Below are 22071 nucleotides of genomic sequence, written 5' to 3'. Positions count from 1 at the left end.
ATTGATAATGAACATAGGGAATGGAGGTAGAGTGTGGACCATGCTCTGTGACCCATCTGTACTTCAGTGGGGTCCGAGAAGCCATAAAAGCCTTTGACAAGAGATGTGAAGGACACTTGATTCGTTAATGGAACTTGCTTAGGAGACACACGACCCCATCATCATCCTCTCCCACAGAGCCTCGAGCTACTTGCTCATGTTTTAAATTTAGAGGCTGAATATTCTAGGACCCGATACTACAGTCGAAATTCTGCACTTGAAGGTATATGTTTCCTCTCTCGTCCTTCTAAATTTGCTTTACAGGCCCACTCAGCTTCTGAGTGAATTCGGACAGCAAGTGGTAAATTTTGTTGTAATGTGCTTTGTTTGTCAGAAAACTCCCTCTGATCCATGTACCTAGAGACTCTGTTGGAGTGAGGGAAATATCCCAAGGCACGCTAAACAGAGAATTAGCTGTATTTCTCAATCCCTCTACACTGAGGCCAACTGTTTTGACCCTGCCCCTTTTTGCACAGCTCTCCTCTGTTCGTTAGTTCCAGTGTTTCATCTCACCTGTCATTATGTCATACATAATGACATATGTCATTATGTCTTCACCTATGTCTCACATTATTCTGGTACACTTGACATGCTTCAGCACCATCATCCAAGAGGTGGCCAGGAGGATCAAGGCAACCCTGGGTTGGGTTGTAGAGACCCTATCTCAAATATAAGTAGAATACGAAAAGGAGCAGTTCGGTGGGTGCCCTTCTTGTGGGAAATAGTATGGAATGGAAGTTAAACAGTAGGTAATTAGATATATGAGACTGGTGTAGCCCATGGCTTAATTATGAGAAACTGATGCAGCAAGAGCTTCCTAAGAATGCATAGATACAAATCTCGTGTGGAAGCCTCATTTTTTTATACCTATGAGAAATTCCTTCAGCTGCAGTCGCTCTAGATGGCCAGGGGCAATACAAAGTTGAAAAGGCTTGAGAATTTCCTCCATTTCACACTTGCAGTCCACTCACAGAAGGGTGTCTGGGAGTAGGATTCAGGGTTCTGGAAAGAAACACTTGTAGAAATAATGTATCATTGGACATCCACATAACAATACCAACATTTGAAAGGTGGGAAGCTGTACCAAGGATATGTAAGATTCAAGGTTGCCAAGACAACAGGAGAAAAGACACAGCTGCAGGCAGGAAAAAAGAGTTCTTATCCTGGGACAACTTGACAAGAGCGAGAAAAGTCTTTATCTTCCAATCACTATGGCTACCTACTTTCATTCCTATTCAATTTAATAGGGACATATTCTGTGCAAGCTTTAGGAGCCAGCATCATGAAGCTTCTATCAATCATGGCTGACTCTGCAACTATCTTGATGTGGACTCAATGTGGAACGTTAGTTTCTGTGGAGGAGGAAAATGACAAAAACTGAAAGAATAACTGAACCCCAAAGTGCTGTTTGCTTATACAAGTGTGTAGAACTGGCCGTATCCCTAGGTGCACACATTCTGGACCAGATGTTTATAACGAGATGAGCAACAAAGGATTTGTACCAAGAATGAGACTTTCAAATAATTATGAGGATAGGCATTAGTTTCTCACTTGAAATTGATCCTGGCATAGCTCTAGCTTTTGCAGTTAGAAAAGTAAAAATAGTTATTTGAACATCAGTCCAAGGGTCTACATGTGTGACAAACGGTATTTTCCTTTTGTGCATGAAAAACAGGGCCCTGTGACGGGTACTTTAGCTGAACGCTGGGTAGATTGTGATGGTGTTTTCTAAATTGAAATGAACGTATTTGTATATGGGTGAAGAACGTGTTTAGTGCAGATATGGAATTTCAGTTTCCCTGTCCTCCCATGCCCCATATAGAAAAGGGAAATAAACCACGGCCTGCAACAGAACACGTCTCTAAGCAGTACTGCCGAAACCTTCCCAGGGACCATTACTGAACATTGCTGCTGCTATTAATTGCTCGGCAGATGTTTATCAGCCTCCTTCTTAAAATGTTCAAGCCAGAGGATGTTTCTGGTGAGACGTAGAGCATGGTTTGCTTAGACTCCCAGGGAAATGAACTGTCTCCTTTCAGGAATTTACTGACCTTGTTTTGGTTTTCAAATTCAGTTTCCTATCTGCTTTTATGGGGGCATAAGACAAGCATTGGCAGAGAACTGGGTGTCATTAGAAACTGGATAGGGCTTCTTTTCTTCTGGGTGCTCTCTTTTGGAATTCATTCATTTCTATATCTAAGCTGAGCCAAACTTCGAACACAGGGACTATTTTGTTCATAATCTTTCCTACGCTCCATGGAAACTGTCTGGTTTCTCTTGAGGGTCTGCCTACACCTGACAGATAAGTTTCTGGTATTCTCTTTGCAGAAACAAGAGATTTGACATTATGTCGAATAGAGGAGAAATAAAGGACAGGTTGAAACAAAGGTGGGGCCAAGGTCCCAATTTAAACAAATGCTTTCAGCTTTTAGAGTCCTCTTTAGCAGTCAGGCTCAGACATTGCAGAACCACTGAGAGAGTTGGAAAGTTGTGTATAAATAAGCAACATTTGGGATTGGACTAGAAATGTTAGTGTTCAGGATAAAGTGTAACTTATTCACACTACTTCCTGCCCCCAAATCCTTCAGTTCTCTACACACCTAAGTCTATTTGTATTTTAAGACTTTAGTTTATGCCAGCATGTGTGAGGCGTCTTCCCAGAAGCCTTCACCTCATTACCACCTCCCATGTCGGACTCATCTGTTTTTGTCTCTTTCTGATGATGCTTATTATGGCCATCTTCTTCCTCATCTTCCTCGTACATACTATTTATGAGTATGTTCTCAATGTCAGGACGGTGTCACCATTACTGATCCCAGCAGAGAAACTGCACATGTCAAGTGCTCAACAAACTTTACTTTTGACAATAATCCAGTGCATAATTCATAACCTGTAGAAATTTATATTTGTGAGCCAGTCTCCATGACTACTCTAGCTGAACACCTGGCTAGTGGAGACTTCCATTATTTTTTCCAACAAGCATCGAGAAAAAAACATTTTCTCTTTTCGTTATTCCCAATCATGGATACTGTAATGCATATTTATTTGTGCACTGAGAATGAACAGCTAAAAGAAAAGGCATACCCATGTTCTTTGGAGTTCGATGTCTCAGAATAAGAGAAGGAGAAAGGGTGGGTAGGAAAGCAAAACTCTGATATTGAAAAAAGCCTGAATCAAGTATAACTTACTGCTCCTGGCTCAGTGCTCTGTATTGTATACTTTCAAGATAGAATTTCATCCTGAGAAGTATTTGATGGCCATTTACTAAAGTTCAAAGTCTGATGCAAGCCATTTGATTTCTACTGGCCATTATAAAAGAATAGATCTGAACTATTAACTAAAAATCCCTAAAAAGCATGTTTCGTCTTGTTTATTTTGGTAACTTGGAGTTTCATACATTTCAGATGTATCATATTATTCTTCCAGAGCTTCTATCATCTGTGCCCCATTTGGCAATCATTCCTTTAATTTGTATGGCCCGTGAGTAAGACAAACTAGCTAGGTCCCTTGCTCATTCTACATCAGTCTGAGCTGAACCACAAATACTCATGCAGAATCACAGTGGACAAACCAGTCAGTAATAATGAACAGAGCAGAAACAGAGGAATGACCTACTGAAATGCTTCTTTATGTAGTAATTTTGGGTAATCATTCGTAATTCCTTTTCTTTATAATGTAGAATGTTTGAATGGCTGTTGCAAAGATGGTGATTTTTTTGATGGCCCCATAAACCTAAGTTAATCAAGGAAGGGGCATTTAGTGGTTTATGTTGGAATCAGTGCCATTAAGAGGAAAAGCTGCCAGCAAGCTGTAATAGGAGGTTGGATTTCAGAAGGGAAGATAAAGACACTAGACTGTGAGCTTTAACTCCCCACTTTCTGTCAGACGTCATATTCCTAGACAAGGGAAGTTCACTGGTAGTTGAACAGGTCCTACCTATTGGTGCAAATATTCCAGGCCCCATCAAATGTCATATCTTTGCTGCTATGAGCACTCTTCTTCAGAATTAAAGTGTCTTTCCTTTTGGTTAGCATGGGAGACTGGGAAGCATTGTTAGATTGTTGATTATTTGGTGGTGGAATAGGCAAGTGACTGAGTAGAGATAAACAATGAGACATAGCAACCAAGGGGCTATTCTGGCACAATCCATTTGAGGGTACAAACTAGAATAGGTTAATCCACACTAAAATGGAAAAAATTTCAGGGCTATTCATTCATTGCTAGTTTAGTTTATTGGGTGAATAAACTGAGAATTGAATAATGGGGCTTCACACAAGGCTCTAGAGGAGCTGAAGGCGACTGGTCCTTGAGACCATCTGGATGAATGAAACTTTTTTATATGGTTGACAAAACTGTCTCCGAGCCAAGGTAGGAAAATTTTGCTACAGAGTACCTAGTCCATAGCATGGCCACATTGCAGCTAAACTTAGAAACATCACAAAAATGGAGATATGAGAGAACTCATTGTCTAGAATGAGGCATCCTGGTGTCCTAAGGAGCTGATAATCTAGATCTTAATTTTATAACAATGTCTCCTTATGCATATATGCCCAACTCCCTCCCCAGTCTATACAATGTTGTGTGGAAAGCATTCCATCCATCTGCAATGAGGGAAGCTACCAGACATGCCCCTCCATCACTAAATCTGATTTACAGCTCTGGACAATTACTGAAACAGAGAAGAAAGGCTGTGACACTAATGTAGCAATAAACATTAAAATATAATTTCTTGGCATGGGTAGAGACAACCTTTAGGCAGAATGGGCAGGCGATAGTGAGAGGAAGTAGGTAATAAGTAAAATATTCCTCCAAATGTGGGATATACTATATCTATAATCAAGATAAGTGGCCAAGGGCAGCCAAGTGGTGTGTCTGGGAAGCTATTGCAAATGATTAAAATGTGAACTGGAATCTAAGTGGCGGGGCAAATTGAAAGGCTGGGAGCTATATGAGAGTTAAGCAAATGCTGTTCTCTACGTGCAACTCATATGCTAATTTGAGCAGAAAATGCTACACCCACCTCTCCTTATTTCCACCTGTATTTGAGAGATACAAGGCTCTGTTCTCAGTTCCCCTGAAGGTTCCTGGTCTCCTAGAGATCCGGACACCTGATTAAAACAGAAAGATAAAAAAAATAAACTAACATTTTGCAGAGGAAAAGCCTCAAATCTTAAATAAAAGAATAAAAAGTACAGTAAGGAAGAAAGTACATTTAGGAAAACCCTCCCTTGTCAAGGGCAAGCGTATGTTTTCTAATAAACTGTAACCTTGCCCTCTGTGCTGTGGCAAACAGATTCAACTTCTTTTGCAGGTGCAATAAAAGAGATACCACAGGGATGTTATGGGACTGATATTCCAGTTCAGACACGAATACCAGTTAGGTCAGGAGGAAAGGGTTAGGGTGGGCGAGGAAGTGTACCCTTCAGCCTAGATCCTGACACTGTGTGAGTTCTGGGCTCCAGTTCCACCTCGGGAAAGGTGCTCTCCCTGTGAGGCAGCAGAAGCCCCAGGCAGGAAGTCATAGAAACTACAATGTAATGGAAGCCACAGCATAATCAATGCAGATGCCAAACAGTTGCTGTGGAGCCCTCGACTGTAAAGTGAAATGAATTCTTGCGATAACATTTTCCATTTAGAGATTAAATTAGCGCTAGTGAAATTCTTCCACAGTCAATAAATTCATTTGCCTCTTTACTCTCTGATTGCGCAGTTATTATTTACTAGTAAGTCATTTATGAGTAAAGCCATGATAATGGTATTTTTATTTCCTTCTATTTTTCCTGAAATTAAATATATTTTCCTCTTTAAACAGCCAGGTTGTTTCAGACAGTTATTAAATCACTGTGGTGCTATGATAAATAATAACAGGTGCCAAGAGACGTAAATATATCTTCCCCTATAATGTGATTAAATGACTTTGACTCCTTCATATGTATGTATGTATATACATATATATGTATATTACATATATATATATATTATACACACACACACACACACACACACACACACACACACACACTTCAGCTCACAATAGTTTCTTGGTTGGTTCTTTTAAGAAAGCTATCTCCCTTCAGATAGTTAAGTGCTTTCCTGGTATGCACAGGCCCTCCCTGGATGACTTGATCCCAGCACTGTTAAAACCAGGTAGGTGGCACCCACCAGTAATCCCAGCACTCAAAGATGGGGTGGGCTGTTCCTCTTTCAGGAATCCTCACAGGGCACAAGGGACTGACTTTTATGGAGTGAGTATAGAGGACAAAGAAAATACGTGACTTGCTGGGGAGCCACTGGTTTACTGGATTATTCTCAGGGAAAGCCCTCAAGTAGATATTAATTGTCAGTATTGGATTGGGTGGGTTTAAGGGTTCTTTTTCTTTTCCATTAGAAAATGACCACTTACAATGATTAAGGTTTGGTAGTTTATATGGAAACTCAGGGTGCTGGATGTCCCTCAGTCCATTGCTTCCCCATTAGCTATGAGAGCTGGAGGAAGCATTATGATGCCCATGGTTACAATTTGGTGTGACCTGGAAGAGAAGCCATGATCAAATCTAGGGTGCACTGCAAATGGAAGTCATTCTGCCCACTTTTTGTTCTAATTTTTTTTCTGTGACATTGCCATATCACTTTAATCCCTCAGAGCGTCAACCCAACTGCATCTAGAATCATCTAGGAGACAAGTTTCTGGTCACGCCTTTGCGGGATCCTGTAGATTAGGTTAGCATGTGGACATATATGTGGTGGATTCTATAAGTAAGTTTAATGATGTGTGAAAACCTGCCTTAATAGTCAGTGCACTGTAACATTCCACAGGCTGAAACTCCTGACTTAATAAAAATGATGAAATGATTTGGGCACCGGAATTCAATGCCTTTTTATGACTATAGACCCAATGTGACCAGCATCTTTCTGTCCTTCTCATCATGCCTTTCTCACTGGGGACAACATTCCACAGCACAGGTAGTCAAACCAAACCCTGGTCCTTAAGTTGCATTGGTCAGGAATTTTGTTCCAGCAATGAATAAATTAAATAGTATGTCCTGGGTTCCACAATTTTTATATTTCAAGTAATTAATATAAAGCTTTGGGTGTGCTTCAGAGGCAAGGAAGGAAAGAACTAAAAACCAAGGTAGAGTGTGCTGGCTTCTGCAATTTCTTGATAAAAGTAACATTGGAGGAGAAAAGTGTCAAACAAGCCCCTTGCTGAACTAATTGGACCTACATTTCAAAAGGTTCTGTGGTTGATTGGATTTGTGAAAAGCTGTGGCTCAGCTAAACGTGTTTCCCTCCTGCAGGATTGGATACCTTTTATACACTTTTGTTCACTAAGAGTCTCCAGGTGGGGAAATACCAAGGGTTCCATTTCCCAAACTGACTGCACTGAGAAACTCATCATTTTTCAGAACTAACTCTCTCTCTCTCTCTCTCTCTCTCTCTCTCTCTCTCTCTCTCTCCCTCTCTCTCTGTAATGTCTGGTATACCAGGTTCTTCATAGTCAGTTCCAGCTCTTGACATTTCACAACTGTACTGAAGCACAGATTATTTTCACTTGCTCTTTCCAAATGAGGAATTGACCTTCCATCAACTCAGTTAGCCCCAAACTGAGCCCAAGTATGGAGTTTGGATTTTGCTTTCACATGCAGATCTATTACCTATGACTTTGACATTTTCTATATGTCAATCACTCTTATGGACGAGGTAGCATTTCTATTACTATAATCAACTAAGATTCTTGTGAATAGAATACAATAATTTGAAGCATCCTCAAGTCCCTCACAGGCTGTTAGCCATGGTGTGTGAGCAGAGGCATCCGGTGTCCAGTCACCTGGAATAATGGCTTGTAGCCATGTTATACACTGTGCATCTATAATGGCAAAAACCTTCTCTGAGTTTTTCCTCCCCCACATCTACCCTATTGGAGCTGAAACTACAGAGGAATTAATTTATGCTAATTCCACGCAACAAGCCCAAATCCATTTATCACCAGTTTCCATTCCTCAGCAAAGCATAGAAACATACCTAAATATTGGGGAAATTAAGATATGGAGACCCTGCTGTATGAATAGCAATAGGCAGCTTAATGTGCAGGCACCGATCAGTAAGCAGAAGAGAAGTCAAGCAAGGAAAACCAGGGGCGGTGCCACCCAGTCCCCCCCACCCCCGCTGCTGTTGGCTGTGTGCTGCTCCCTGCTCCCCCAGAGTGACTAATAGATGCACAACTGGGAGGTAGAATGGACAGCACATTCTAGAACCCAAACTAAAGAAACTAACAGTCTCCAACGAATGTGACAATTACCCAACAATCCTAATGCTGCCTCTTTAAGAATTGTGATCTGGGTATGAATGGTGTAAGGTTGAAAATTCAACCAGAAGAGAGGAAAGCAATGGGAGGTGGAAGCAAACGGTGTCCAGGTGTGTTTGTGTGTACACACACATGTACGTGTGATGTGTGTTTCCCTCCATGTGAGTACGAACAGGGTTAAGGTAAGTTTCTCATATTATTTTCCATGCATTTCAAAATTACACTGGGCTTAGTGGCACATACCTTTAATCCTTGCACTCAGAAGGAAGGTAGAGGCAGGCAGATCTCTGTGAGTTCAAGACCGGCTTGATCTGCAGAGTAAATTTCAGGACATTCAGGGCTATGTAGAGAGACTCTGTTTCAACAGAAAAAATACTGACAACAAGAATTGCCAACTGTTACCCTTTCAAATAAGCTCTGTCGTGTCCATGGCTTCATCTCTCATATTCTTCTTGTGCTGCGGCTTGGTTTGCAGAACTTAACTTCATGCCTCTGACCATCTTCATCATCCTTGGCCCCTCTGGATCACAATTTGTTCATTGGAAAATTAGTGGTTTCCTTTAGGTTACCCTTACCTTATATTTGTATCCCTTTCATCTGATACTGATATTGCAATAACAAAGAATGACAGGGTGGGGAGGCAGAGTCATTTCGGAACAACACAGTGCCTGAGCTTGTGGGCATTGTATGTAAGAATGGAAATAACAAGATTGGTCCTGAGATGACAGTTTTTCTATTATCTGTCTATTTTCTATCTTTCTGTCTGTCTCTCTTTTTCTCTGTTTGTCTGTCTACCTATGACCCATCTCCTCACAGGCACATGTGTGTCTCATCAACGTTTAAAAGTATATGAACTAGAATCCTAATGACTCCTTGTAAAGCATAATATTTTTAACTCATGTCACCTGTGAACTTTCTTCCCATGCTATATATCAATTTAGCCTTAACTCTCCTTCCTGAGAAGCGTTCTTTTTAATTTCTTATTCCTTTACCCACACTGGGGCATATAGCATTGTGGGTATTTAGGTGTGTATGAAGGGTCCTTTCTGTTAACCAGTTGAAGTTCTTTCTGCAGGGTAGCCTTCAGCTCAGAAATTTAGCTGCTTTTGTTTGTGTCGTGTGGTTGACAGCCCCTGTCTCCCATCTGTTAAAAATAGTCAAGACAATATTTGTAACAATGGGAAGTGTCCTTTTCTCCTGTGATGTCCTACTAATAGCAGCAGCCACTCAGATGTGTTTTTGGGATGTGCTGATGGTATCAAGAGCTTCGTTTTCTTATTTTAATACAAAGCACCATGGACTTTGGGTGTTCCACTGGAGTGACACTGCTCCATCTTCTCTTGCACCAGGACGTGCTTGAAAGGCACAAAGCTGGTAGGCTTACAGTGGTGAGAGAGCAAGAGAGTTCCTTATATTCAGTTCCTCCTGAGTAAATTACAGTGTTTCCTGAAAAAGAGGCTTCAACTTTTCACTTCGCACTGACTTTATAGTCCTGTGAATTACATTCTCTGGTATTACCTCCACTACAAGCTTTCCAAATTCAGACAGCGCAGTTGCAACCATGGGTCTTGTCTGAGACCATTAATATTGCAGTCATTTACTCTTGAACTTTTCTGCTTGGATGACCAGAGCATCACCCTCTTGGCTTTCAACAGGGAAAAGTCATAGAAAGGGTGCATAAAGGTCACTTGTGTTTCTGGGTATCGGGCTTTGCTTAAATTGATGGATGGTAAAGGTCACTGTCCACGCTTTCATGAGGTGCAGGTAGATTGTTTTCCGGCTTGAACTATACCGCATTTGCTGAAGGTCAGTTCTTGATATGGTAAAAATTAATTGCAAACAATCATTATAAGTGTAAGAGTTTTGACCCTGAGGAGCTGTGGAGAACTGACATAGAAACAAACTCCAGGAGGTGCGTCTCATGCAAGCAGACATTTGAGCTTTGTCTGTGAGGAAGTCCGTGCACTTGAGGTGCTGAAGTCCCAGGATTAAGTGCTATGAATTTTAGAAATTATAGAGCCCATTGCATGGAGCAACTCTACTCTATCATCGGGGCACTGACTTCCTAAACCAGTCATTTGCATCAACTTCCTGGGTAGCAAAGCAGACCATGAACATAGAAACAGTTCCGTGCTTTACACTTTTTCATCTGGTAACTGCCCAGTTAGAGACAGAACAAATTCACAGGAACACACACACACATGCGCGCACACACACACACACACACACACACACACACACACACGCACGCACACACACGCACACACACACTTCTTATTTATGGTGTGGCTACTTCCTGTTCTCAGTGAGAAAAGCCTACATACAAAGCATCAATGTAATAAAAATAGGGATAGTAATATTAATAATAATTAAGATGCAGCTCATCCTTGACTAGACTATTTAAACGTACCATGTTTCCACCTCACAATAGTATAATGCAGCCCTTTTTCTGTTCTGTCTTAGTAAAACACTCAGTAAATCACATAAAGCACTGAATGGTCTATTATAAAATAAGGTTGTTAAGAGGATTTTACCTAAGCAGGGGTAAGGCCAAGGAAGGGTTCTGAGTACATCTGTGGTAGGTTTCAAAGTTCTGTATGGAGTAGGTTATATGTTTGATAGTTTCATCCTGCAGTGGCTTTTCATCAAGATGTAAGCCCACCAGTAGTAGGATTGATTGATTACTAATAATGACAGCAGCAGCACTAGAGTTAAAGGAAACATTGATAATGAGACTGATAAGTAGGTGTAACACAACCATCCAGTGAAGTGAGCACTAGTTTTCTTTAGCTATGTATGAGACATTAAGGTGAAGCAACCAGCCCAGCTCTATACAGTTAGCAGTGGATTGAATAGATCCAGGGCCTCCTCTGTTTCCCCCGCTCTATTGCAGTGTGGATAAACTGGCTAGGGCACTCGGAGGACTGGTACATTCTCAGAGGCATGCTTAGCTATGGACTGTGTATCCTACCTGCATATCCCATGTGGTTTCCTCCAATTTACCAAGCTTGAGCATGAACCTTACGGACCGGCTCAAATCTCTGCTCACACGTGTGCCTTCTTTCTTCCCAGCCCCCCTGGTGGACCTCACTCCTACCCACAGCGGATCTGCCATGCTGATGTTGCTCTCAGTGGTGTTTGTGGGGTTGGCCGTGTTCGTCATCTACAAGTTTAAAAGGTGTGTGTTTCTTCCTCAGCCTCCTACATCCCCACCTCCACCCCTCTCCTCTTTCCCACAGGTTTGGAAGCAATAAGTCACAGTGAAAGTCACCTCTGGTACAGGGCAGTGATGCTTTCTGTTAATGTTTTAGGAAGATCCCGGGGATTAATGTTTATGCCCAGATGCAAAATGAGAAAGAACAAGAGCTGATCAATCCAGTCAGCCACACTGAAAGCAGGCCCACTGCCCCTCACCCTGACCTCAGGAGGCCTGGCCAGCTTGTAGATGAGAAGGTGGAATCCCATCTCCTAGGTAAATGATGCCCGTGGCCATCGGCTGCCCAGGCTGAGCAGTCAACTAACCTGCCCTCTAACCCCCATCTGGCTTTACATAACTTTTTTCTGCTCTAACGTCTTTGAGAGGAAAAGCTGAGATGTCCCCTTCTTGCTCCTTTTTAGCTTTATACTTTCATTAAATTCCCCTTTTCAAAAAAGAATCTCTTTCCTAAACACTAAACTTCCAGCGTAAATGATCGATGAGCACTCCCATCTTCACTAATGCTATTTAAGGAGGAAAAGCTTCAGAGTCTAGGGGAGGTGTGTAGAAAGACAGGCAATAAACGGGGTGAGGAGTGTCTTGAACAAAACATACAAGTCTCTATACAGAGGATTCTGAGACTAAATTGCTTTAGAATACCAGAAGAGCCAGCCATAAGGAGATTGGCTAACTCACCTACTTGCGGGGGAGGGTTGTTGTTTTGCTTTGTTTAGTGGCTGTCTTGAAACTCACTGTGGAAATGTGGAGATGAAGAACTTGAGTGGAGGAAAGGCATGCTGTTTGTAGAATATTCAGGATTTGGGGATGCTGAGAGCCCAGTTGGAGAAGTAGAAGTAGACTATGACAGGAGCAGGCAGATGCCTTTCTCTGTTTTGACAAGATTTGGTATCGGGTGTCAATGCGGTTCTCTTCAACCTGTGATCTAAGCACAAGAGGCTGATACCTAGCTGGAGGAAGCCTGAAGCTCAATTGCTAAATCTTACCATTATTATAGAAGTTTTGGATAACTAGGCACACTCATGGAGCTGCCATTGCAGATTCCTTTCCGTTCTGTGGCCCTGCTGTCTGTGGCTGACTGAGATGGAGAAATTATTGGATTCTCCATGCTTCATGCTAATGTCGCGATGCCAGGTCACCTAGAAGACCTTTATAGAAAAGACTTTTAATCTGTTACTTGGAAAATAATGTTAGCAAATGAAAAAGAGAATCCTCTTTTTCACCGGATCTGAACAAGGTCTGGGGCTGTATTAGAGGAAGTTTAAATGCAATGAGTAGCACTAGCTAGTGATAATAATAACTACAGCCACATCTGGTGTCCAATTTTCACAGTTCATTTTCTTCCGTTGGGTGGAGACAGGGTGATAAAAGGACACAATAGCTTGGGGGTGAAAATGTATAGAAGCTTTTCTGCCTTCCTGTCCAGAGTAGCACCGCGCACTCTGTTCCCTTCTAAAGCATCTCAAATGTGGCATTATTTACGGGGGTCGTTTGGTTCTCTGTCTCTATTTCTGTGTGGTATGAGTCACTGTGGCTGTTTATTGAAGTAGTGTTTCCTCCTTCACTCTGAACGTTTCGCAGCACGTTGCATTCTCTGACACGGTTCCATTTCCAGTGTCATTAATTGAGTAAGTGTTACACGTTTTCTCTTAGGAGAGTAGCTTTAACCTCCCCTCCCTCCCCTTCTACTCAACCTGGGGACTCATCTCTCCGATTGCAAAGACCAAGACAAGCCACACCACCTTCATCGCCAAAGCGGGGATCTGCTGGGGCACAATTTGCAATCTAAGGAAAACCCCCAAAGGCTACAGGAGACCTGCTGATCAGAAAAGAATTTCGCTCTTGTCAAGTACATCATCCTTCATGACCACTAACTTTGTTTTTTTTTTTCTTCTTCTGTTGTTCTGTTTCCTATTTCGCCAGGAAGTATTTCCATAGTTGCTGAGAATCAAAGCACAAAAGAAATCCCTACCTATGTAAATGTTTGAATGGAGGACGCCAGTAAAAACAAACAAACAAAAAGTAAATAAAAATAAAAACAATCAAAATCCAAAATAACAAGTAAACACTCTCACTGCATCGGAACTTTTAAATTCTTCAGACACAGACAACAAGGGTTTTTAGCTTTAAGCCTGTGCATGTGGACAATACTTTGAGAACGTGTTTGTAGGGGCAGTGTACAGGTGCTCTATTTTAATGGAAAACACTCCCCTCCTTTCTCATCTCCTTTTCTGATCGGTCATGTTTGTAGAAAATTCATAACATATACAGGCCAAGGATATCTGCATGTATTTTTGAAAATATTCTTGGCTCTAGATTTAACAGTTCTTTTAGCCCTAGGGGCTGATGGTGGATTAGCCATCCCCAGCCTCTTCCTAAAACCACAAAGACATGCACAGGATGAAACCCTGAGCTGCTTCTCTGTGTTCCTTAGCGTCACATTTCCTTTCTAAGTTAATGTTAGTGGCTCCGTTGGTCAGCACCGACCACAGGCTGCTTTCTCTCCAGTCTCTGTGGCCGCAGGGACAAAGATGCTAGTTAAAGATTCATACCCATGGAGGCAGGTTCCATAGCAACAGAAGGGAGGCTGGGAAGCAAAGCATCTTTGTTTCTTGCTCAACTTTTCTCCTTGCAGCTTTCCCTATTCCTACCCCCAAGGAATGTAAAAAAACAAAGACAAAACACAAGTGGGATTTTTTTCCCCAGTACTTACTTGGTACCCTACCTTCACATTTGATTGTCATCCATGTATGAACATGTTCTCTCGCCATCTTTCAGGTTTTTCTCCTCCCTGTTCCCCATTATCTTTTGATGCCTCTCTCTTTGTCTGCTCAACTGTGTTGCTAGATTTTGGATAGTAAACCTTATATTTCCTAAAACTGGCCCAGCCTACGCCAACCCTTACTCCACTCACAAGTCTTTAGCTCTATCAATTTTGTACAATCTTAAGCATGCCAGCTCCCCTGCGTTCTAGCCAGGCTGCGTTCTGCACAGCTGGCAGGCTTCAGTTACATTTCCCCTCTATCTCCTCCCCAAAAACCTTTCTTTGCCAAATACCTCTGGTTTTCCCACATGGAAACATACACTGAGTGTTAAAGAGTTTATACATCCATAGTATTCCAAACCTGGACATGTGCTTTGGAAAGGAAAGCATAGAGATGAGCAGTGGTGGTTTGTGCATTAACAAAATCTTATGTGGTCCAATTCTAGAAGATTCTCTTGAGAAATGTTTTGAAAGTGTGACTATGGTGGAAGGTAATATCTTCTGTGATAGTTGCTGTTATTTGATATTTCTGCTCTAGAATAACCATATTTGTAAAATAAAACTGATTTTAACCTCAAGGAGAAACAGGTTAATGGACTTAATATAAAGAGTATTGAAAAACCTATACAAATAGGTCTTCTCATATATTTGAAAGAGATTTTGACCATTTGGGATGATCTCATTGATTCCAAGTATGTACTCGAATCTTCAATTGTCACAGTATTGATGAAGAAAAATTCAGTATAAATGGAAGGGTAACTGCTTACAGCAAAGTAAGGCTTACCCCTATCATGGCTTTGAAGCAAAAGAAAACCAGTTTCCCTAGAGGAATCATGCAAGAGGCTCACAAAAAAGGAGCAGGGCTCCTGCTGAAGTTCTTCTAGTGACTGAGTTCCCCTTCATTACTGTGTACTAAAAAAATCCCAATCTCAAGTTGGGATGAAAGTGGTAAACCACTTCCAGAACCTACCATCCCTTGGCTATGTCCCAAAGCCAAGAACAGGGTATTGTCAAGGGCCTTGGTATATCCCAATGATCAGTATGATCCTGGCTCTTGAATGGCTGATTCAGCGATCAGGTGACTTTGCCTTATATGGCTGAGGCAAAGGGAGAGGAGGAAAGCTGGTGGTGTCAGAGGTTAATCAAACAAAAAGCTTATGGTCGAAGGTGCCCCATGTCAATATGGTCAATTTTGCCTGGGGACATAATCAATCAATTCTCAAACTGCCAGGCTTCCTATCTCATAGGAAACATCTTCAGTGATTATTCTCTTCAGTTGAAGTCTTCCATATTTAGTCTGGAAGACAAAAATATTTGGAAACCAAAATAGGTCCATTCAAACCAGCACAGGGAATCCTCAGCGTTGCAGTTCAATTGATTCTAATTTTAAAAAAAAATATTTTAAAAAATGAACAACATTCTTGATCTAGCACAGTGCCTTGCCTAGAATAACATTTTGAAAATTTGTTTGTCAATAAAAGGACAATGAGTGGGTGAAGAGACATGGGGAAGAAGGGTCTGTAAGTCTTCATGTAAAATAGAGATGGGCCTGAAATTCCTGCCATCTTGGGCAGTACCCAAAGTGGTCAGCTATAGATTCAGCTTCTCCAGTGTCCTCATGTGCCTTTCCTCAAAGCTCCCTCTCACCTGTAGGTTGGTGAGGCAAGGTACTTCTTAGAGAGGACCTACAAGTCCCTATAACCTTGGCTTGTGGATCTCAAAGTGTGATGCCTAAGACAAGATAAGAGTGTCACTTACACTTGCTTGAAATGCAGATTCAAACTGGGCTAAAAACAGACCCTGCTATTTTGGAAATTCTAGGGATCTTTAGTATTATTTTTTGATTATGAATCATGGCTGTCCCAACCAAATGTTTCACCAAGCCATCCAGGTGATGATGATACCTATGCTCAAGTTTGAGAACCACCACACTAGGCCTTGCAGCCAAATCCCAACAAGAAAGGAACATTTAGAACCTACAAGTGGGACAGAACCAAGTGCCTACCTCTCACTAAAAGCAGGTGCAAACACAATGAGGACTTTGGTGGATTTAAGGCCAAAGGAGTGTAGGGAGGAATCCATAGAAGGTAAGATTCAGGGCAAGCTACAAATTGGATACTGTAACCTCTCTTAAATGTCCAAAGGGCAAACCGTACATGCTCTACCCTCAACTTCCCACTAACGTCGTTTCCCCCCTTGCCTCATTCTAATTGGATTCGAGGTCCAAATTGCAGAGGTTTGCTTTGCTTTTTCCTCAGAAGTTCCAAACAGCAACTTTGAAAGCAATGGGGTGCTTGGCAGCAGCCGTTGTGTGTTGTCCCGGATCCCAGCTGAGCATTGAGACCCCTTCATTTGCCAACTTCTTTTTATAGGAAGCCAATTAAAAAAACATATGAAAGTTTTCTTAGAGGATTGGAACTACTTCTAATTTTAAAATGACTTTTTTGATGTATTTTTTTGTTAAATACTATGTAGTGTAATGTATAATTGCTCTTGTTTATTGCTTTTACAATCATATTTATTAAACAGATAATGTCTCTAAAGTCTTGGCCTCAATGTGTTCATTTAATTCCAAAACACGGTCTGGATTTTTTAAAAAAATAAATACAATGATGTAGTTACACGATTTCATGAATGCTAATTGTGTGAGCATACATTTAGCTCTTTACCCTCATGTGTTCCACTCACAAGCTCCTCTACTCCCCGAGTTCATCCTATCTACATTCCAGTTAACTGTAGGATGTCTGTCCCATTATGGAAAGAACACCGTTGTACTTAAAACTCACTCCAAAATGGTTGCTTTGGAATGAGTGATAGGTTCACTGTTACTAGTTTGAATTTTTAAACTATTAATGAGAAACAAAGCAGTTCAAAACCTTGGAGTTAGCAAAGGACAGAACCTGAGGTGTGCTAACACCTCCTAGGGTGAAATGGAAAGAGAGGGCTTTGCATTTGGAAGTGGAGAAGGAGCTTCTACATCTGGCTGTGCCAGGTGTGTGACCTTGGCCTTATTGCTTCATCATCCAGAAGCTACCATGGCTCCGTACATATAAAGAGGATGAAGCTGACCTCTTCTGGCTTTGTCATTCTCGGTGGGTGAGTGATTTCCAAAAGAGTCAACCTGTAGAAGAAATTCAGACAGATCCAAACATTTCCAGGCACTTGGCTCACCTACATAACTGAAATCTTGTTGGATACACATTGTTCCTTATATTCGGTCTACAAACACTAAGCCATCCTTTGCCTTCCTGAAGGTCTATTGGGTTTAGAATGGCAGTGCTAATTAGCCCAGTTTCAGAATGCATGGGAGCCTTGACTATTTTTAGCCTGCCTTTAACTTCCCAAATTAAGTTCTCTGCTCCCTCTTTCTTTTACAGACGGAACTATGCTATTCTGTCTCCTTAGGGATGCTCTGTCTCCCATGTCATTCAGGGTGAAATCAAAAAGCAGAAAATGTCTCTAGGTAATTTACACAGAAGTGATTAAGCACGGGATTTGTTGTGTAAGTAACAGAAGAGCGAACATGCCAGCAAAGAGCAGACAATCCTCCAGAAAAAGCCCAGAATCTCCCAAAGTTGGAGGATCACAGGCATCTCCAGAATCCGTAGGCCAAGACGACTGGATTGAAGCTGAATTCGCAGCACCCAGGTCTGGCTGGAGCTGGAGCCACAGAGGAAGCAAAGCTAAGGCCCAAGCAGGGGAGACTGGAAGGGATGGCTCTTTTCCTCACTCTTCTCCTTGAGGCCCTAGAGCCCTTGGGATGCCCTTGAGACTGGGATTAGAGAAAGTCAGCATAAGGGAATGTGTTTGAAAGAACAGACCAGTAAGTGGTAGAACACCACTGGGAAACTCAGCCTAGGTCAAATGGAGAAAGCTCCCCTGGCCTCAACAGAATAAATGGCTGTGCCCCTCTCCAGCTTGTTTGCCATGTTAACATAATTAGATGGTGGATATCGTGTTTGTGTGAACAAATCCTGTTATACCTTCCCATTGCGTGTGTTTGAGCAAAGACCTATAATTCAGCACACTCTTTACATTCCTCTAGCATCTAGCACTGGACATTGCCATTAGGGGGCGCTAGAGAAATGTTGGATGCAACTCAACCTTTAATTTTTAGCTTAGCATTATCTGTGAGTCCATTTTATTTAGCACTGATCTCTGAGGTGGCTTCACAGGGCAAGCCTAACCCAGCCAGCACCTCTAATTACGTGTCCAATTGCTGTTTGTCAAGAATCAACACCTCCCTGCCCTTCTCCTGGGCTAGCTTTCAAGCTGCTGTGTTCAAGGAGCTATTCTTAGACATTAATTTAAGGAAAATAATTGCTGTTTAGAAAAAAGGAAGGCAAGAAGCTAGCTAGAAAGTGGAATAAAAACCAAAGCCCTAAATTGGGTTTCTGAATCCTCAGAAACCGGTTTGCTTCTTTCCTAAGGAAATCATAGAGATGAGTGTTTGAAAAATTCATATTTGAAACTGGCAAGGTAACTTTAGAGGGTAGATGGGTTTGTTGCATAGCATGGTCATGACCTGAGTTCAATCCACTGATCCCACAAGGTGGCAGAAGTGAACTGACTCCCAAGAGCATGCATGCATTTGCACACGCGCGCGCATACACACACACACACACACACACACACACACACACACACACACACACACAGAGTACATAATTATTTTTTTAAAAAAATCATATATAAAGGAAAATGCATGTTTGGGTGTTGCTTGCATAAGAGAATCCCAAAATAATACCAGGAGGAAAAATTGCAATAGCATGGCTAGCTATTATAAATGTTGCATACGCTGCTAGGAATCTGTGGTTTGCAGAGTATAGATATGAATTGATCTATATGTGCAGACATGGCTATAGGCAGGGACTGCACAGCTGCCTCCATAGAATGTACATGCTAATGAGGGTATTAAAGAAATTATGTCACTAGCACATATATTGCTATCTTACATATAAGACAATGAAATTTAAAAATAAACAGTGCTAGGTATCAGACTGTCAAAGGCAGGAATAAGGGCCAGGTGAGTTTGCCTTCAGAAGCAAAAATGTCTCTATGTCCCAGGAATGCTTCTCTTGTAGCCGAAAGGCTGAAAACTAGGGCATCTGTTGGGATGAAAAGTGCATTGACCCAGTTTCCAAATTTAATCCTAGGACGTGGAAACAAACACAATTAGAAATTTAAAAGATTGAAATAGTCTATTTTATGGGAAAATTGACTTCGAGTGCTCAAGAGTTCGGCCAAAGAATCCCATAGAGGAAAGACAGTTGGTTTTATTAAGAAGCATGTGTGTTCAAAAAAAATCACCACACTGCGAGACACAGCAACAATAAAACCTAATTAACAGGTAGTAACCCCATTAAAGCGGTAGGACGGGTTATTTTTCCAAGTGCTGGTAAATACACAAAATAAGTAGTACCTTAAACAGTGTGGTTGGTAGTTTAAAAGTAATTTGATTTGGCTTTGGCGTTGTACCACTCTCTAATCCCAACGTTCAGAGGCAGGAGGATCGCCTGTTGCCTTAAGGAAGCGACCCTATAAGCAAAACAAAGAGGAAGTATTTGAACATAGCAGCAGAACAGGAGAGGAGGAAGTTAAAAGAATAAGACAGCTTTCATATCCATCATCATTGCAGCAAGAGGCCCCCAGATGATACCAACAGCTTCGCCCACTTCCACACACTTGGAAGCAGCACATAGTTCATAGATTTTGCAGCAACTCACATTTGTCAACCTAACTCTGACCCCAAAACGGTTAAACTACTGTCAGACTTCACCACAGAGGGTTGTGCGAAGCTCACATTTGAGATTGTCTGTGGAAGCCAAGGCAGGGGAAGAGGTTTTAAAGGTAAGTATCCATCTCTAGATAATAAAATCATTTCATGAATAATACTATGGTATTTCAAGATGTGCATGTTCGTGTACCTGCTTAAAAATCTTGCTTTCATATTAACAACAGCTTTTAGGTGTAAAGAAAGATTTAATGAATTCGTTTAAACGAATTAAAACACTGTGACCGAATCATATTTAACATAGATGGTTTCCATTAAAATTATTTTTCTAGAGGCTGGAGAGATCGCTCAGCGGTCAAGAACATTGGCTGCTCTTGCAGAGGACCCGGGTTCAATGCTCAGCACCAACAAGGTGGCTCACAGGCATCTGTAACTTCAGTTCCGAGAGATACGACACCCTCTTCTGACCTCCATGGGCACCAGGAACACACGTGGTGCACAGATTTACATCCAGGAAAAACACCAATACACATAAAATGAAAATAAAACGATTTTTATAAAGTACTTAGAGGCATAAGAAAATTTTTATGAAATGTGAAGAGAGGAATTTAAGACGTCATGGGGTGAAATAATAGTTTGTATAGAAAGCACAGGGCAGAGAGCATCTCAGCGATAGACTTCTTATTTGGCTAAAACGCAGTGTTCTGATTCAATTCTCCAGTACTGCATATATATTTAAAAATAAAGAAGAAGACTGGATGGAAATCAAAAAGTATGACCCCTTGCTATTTCTAACTCCCTAAACCATGGATGTTTTAATTCCCTTCATCTTTAAAATGAACATGTAGTCCTCGTAGACTTGGACTAAACCTATCTTAAATAGGAAACAAAAGGAATGCTTATAAGGAAATCTATATGCCTATTGAACCCATACCTTAATTATAAACTGTGTATATAGTTCCTAGGAAGATCACAATTATTAAAGTGTGTAATTATTCTCTTCGAAAACTAAAAATTAAACCACTCCGAATGTCATTTTTATCAATTGAAATTCATACTGAGATGAACATATTACTATGCTGTTTTTGTATCTGTAATCTGTGAACTTTCTGAATATATTCTATTCATTTTTAATTAAATTTTTAGGTTATCGTGCAAAGTAATGAGTTTCATTTTGACCTTTTCTCACATAGGTGTCATTCTTTGTTACCATTTGTTACCCCCACCAACTATAGTAAACTTTCAAGGGTTCAAAATTCTTAAAATGTATGTACACACGAATACATATATACACAATCTTATAGAATATGAATAACAACATTTATAGCGTAAAGATATGGTAAATAATTTAAATAAAATTGCATAGCTCAATGGTAGAAGCAAGTTCATACTTTTACATTATTTAGGTATATTCACACATAGGTAAAATCTACTCATGTGTTACATATGAAAGGAAGTAACATTGATCAGTTATGGTTCATAAACACACAGGAAGCTGTGCTATGACGGGACCTGGACCTATCACACGCACTGCTTTGTTGATTCCAACCCAATGCTTTTTGAGGATTGTGTCATTCTTCAGTCATGATGACCGTCACCAGTTAGAAGGAAGATGCAGACAGAAATGCTATTCTGAGGTTGGACGTGGAAGTTGTTGCAGATCCCCCCCCCCCACGTCTGTGTCAAATTCTTAGTTATCCAGTTGATTTCCTTAACCAGCAGCTGTTCCCTTTACCCTGTTTCAGTCACTAAAATGGGTGCCAACCCTCCTTAAGCAATAGGGTTAACCGTATTTCCCATACTTGACCAGATATACACACTTGAAAAATGGCTAGGGCTGGTCTAGCCAAGTGAGTGCTGAAGAATTAGAGAGAGGAAGTTCTCCTTAGCTAATGCCAAAACACAGAGGCATGTCTGACAATCCACATGAAAGCAGACTTAACATCAGTGGCCATAACAATGATGCAAGTGAAGGTTGGAATGTGCTGGAACACTAAGCACTTGGGCCCAAACAC

The 22071-nt window shown here is 41.2% G+C and overlaps 1 protein-coding gene across 10 annotated transcripts in view; it reads left to right on the top strand.

The window, feature by feature from the left end:
* Positions 1-21219, top strand: part of Sorcs1 (sortilin-related VPS10 domain containing receptor 1) — a 513248-nt gene extending 492029 nt beyond the window's left edge. For 2 of the 10 annotated variants that reach the window (XM_087565405.1, XM_087565378.1), the window contains 3 exons: positions 11417-11522; positions 11656-11816; positions 20389-21215. In XM_087565405.1, coding sequence (XP_087421531.1) covers positions 11417-11522; positions 11656-11816; positions 20389-20489 — 368 coding nt within the window. In that variant the 3' untranslated portion in view covers positions 20490-21215. 10 annotated transcript variants of the gene reach the window in all.
* The last annotated feature ends 852 nt before the right edge of the window (positions 21220-22071 follow it).

The sequence above is a fragment of the Rattus norvegicus genome, chromosome 1 (genome assembly GCF_021556685.1).
Source record: "Rattus norvegicus strain SHRSP/BbbUtx chromosome 1, alternate assembly SHRSP_T2T, whole genome shotgun sequence".
Lineage (NCBI taxonomy): Eukaryota > Metazoa > Chordata > Mammalia > Rodentia > Muridae > Rattus > Rattus norvegicus.
The sequence above is the reverse complement of the archived record's forward strand: the minus strand, read 5'-3'. Positions and strand labels throughout refer to the sequence as shown.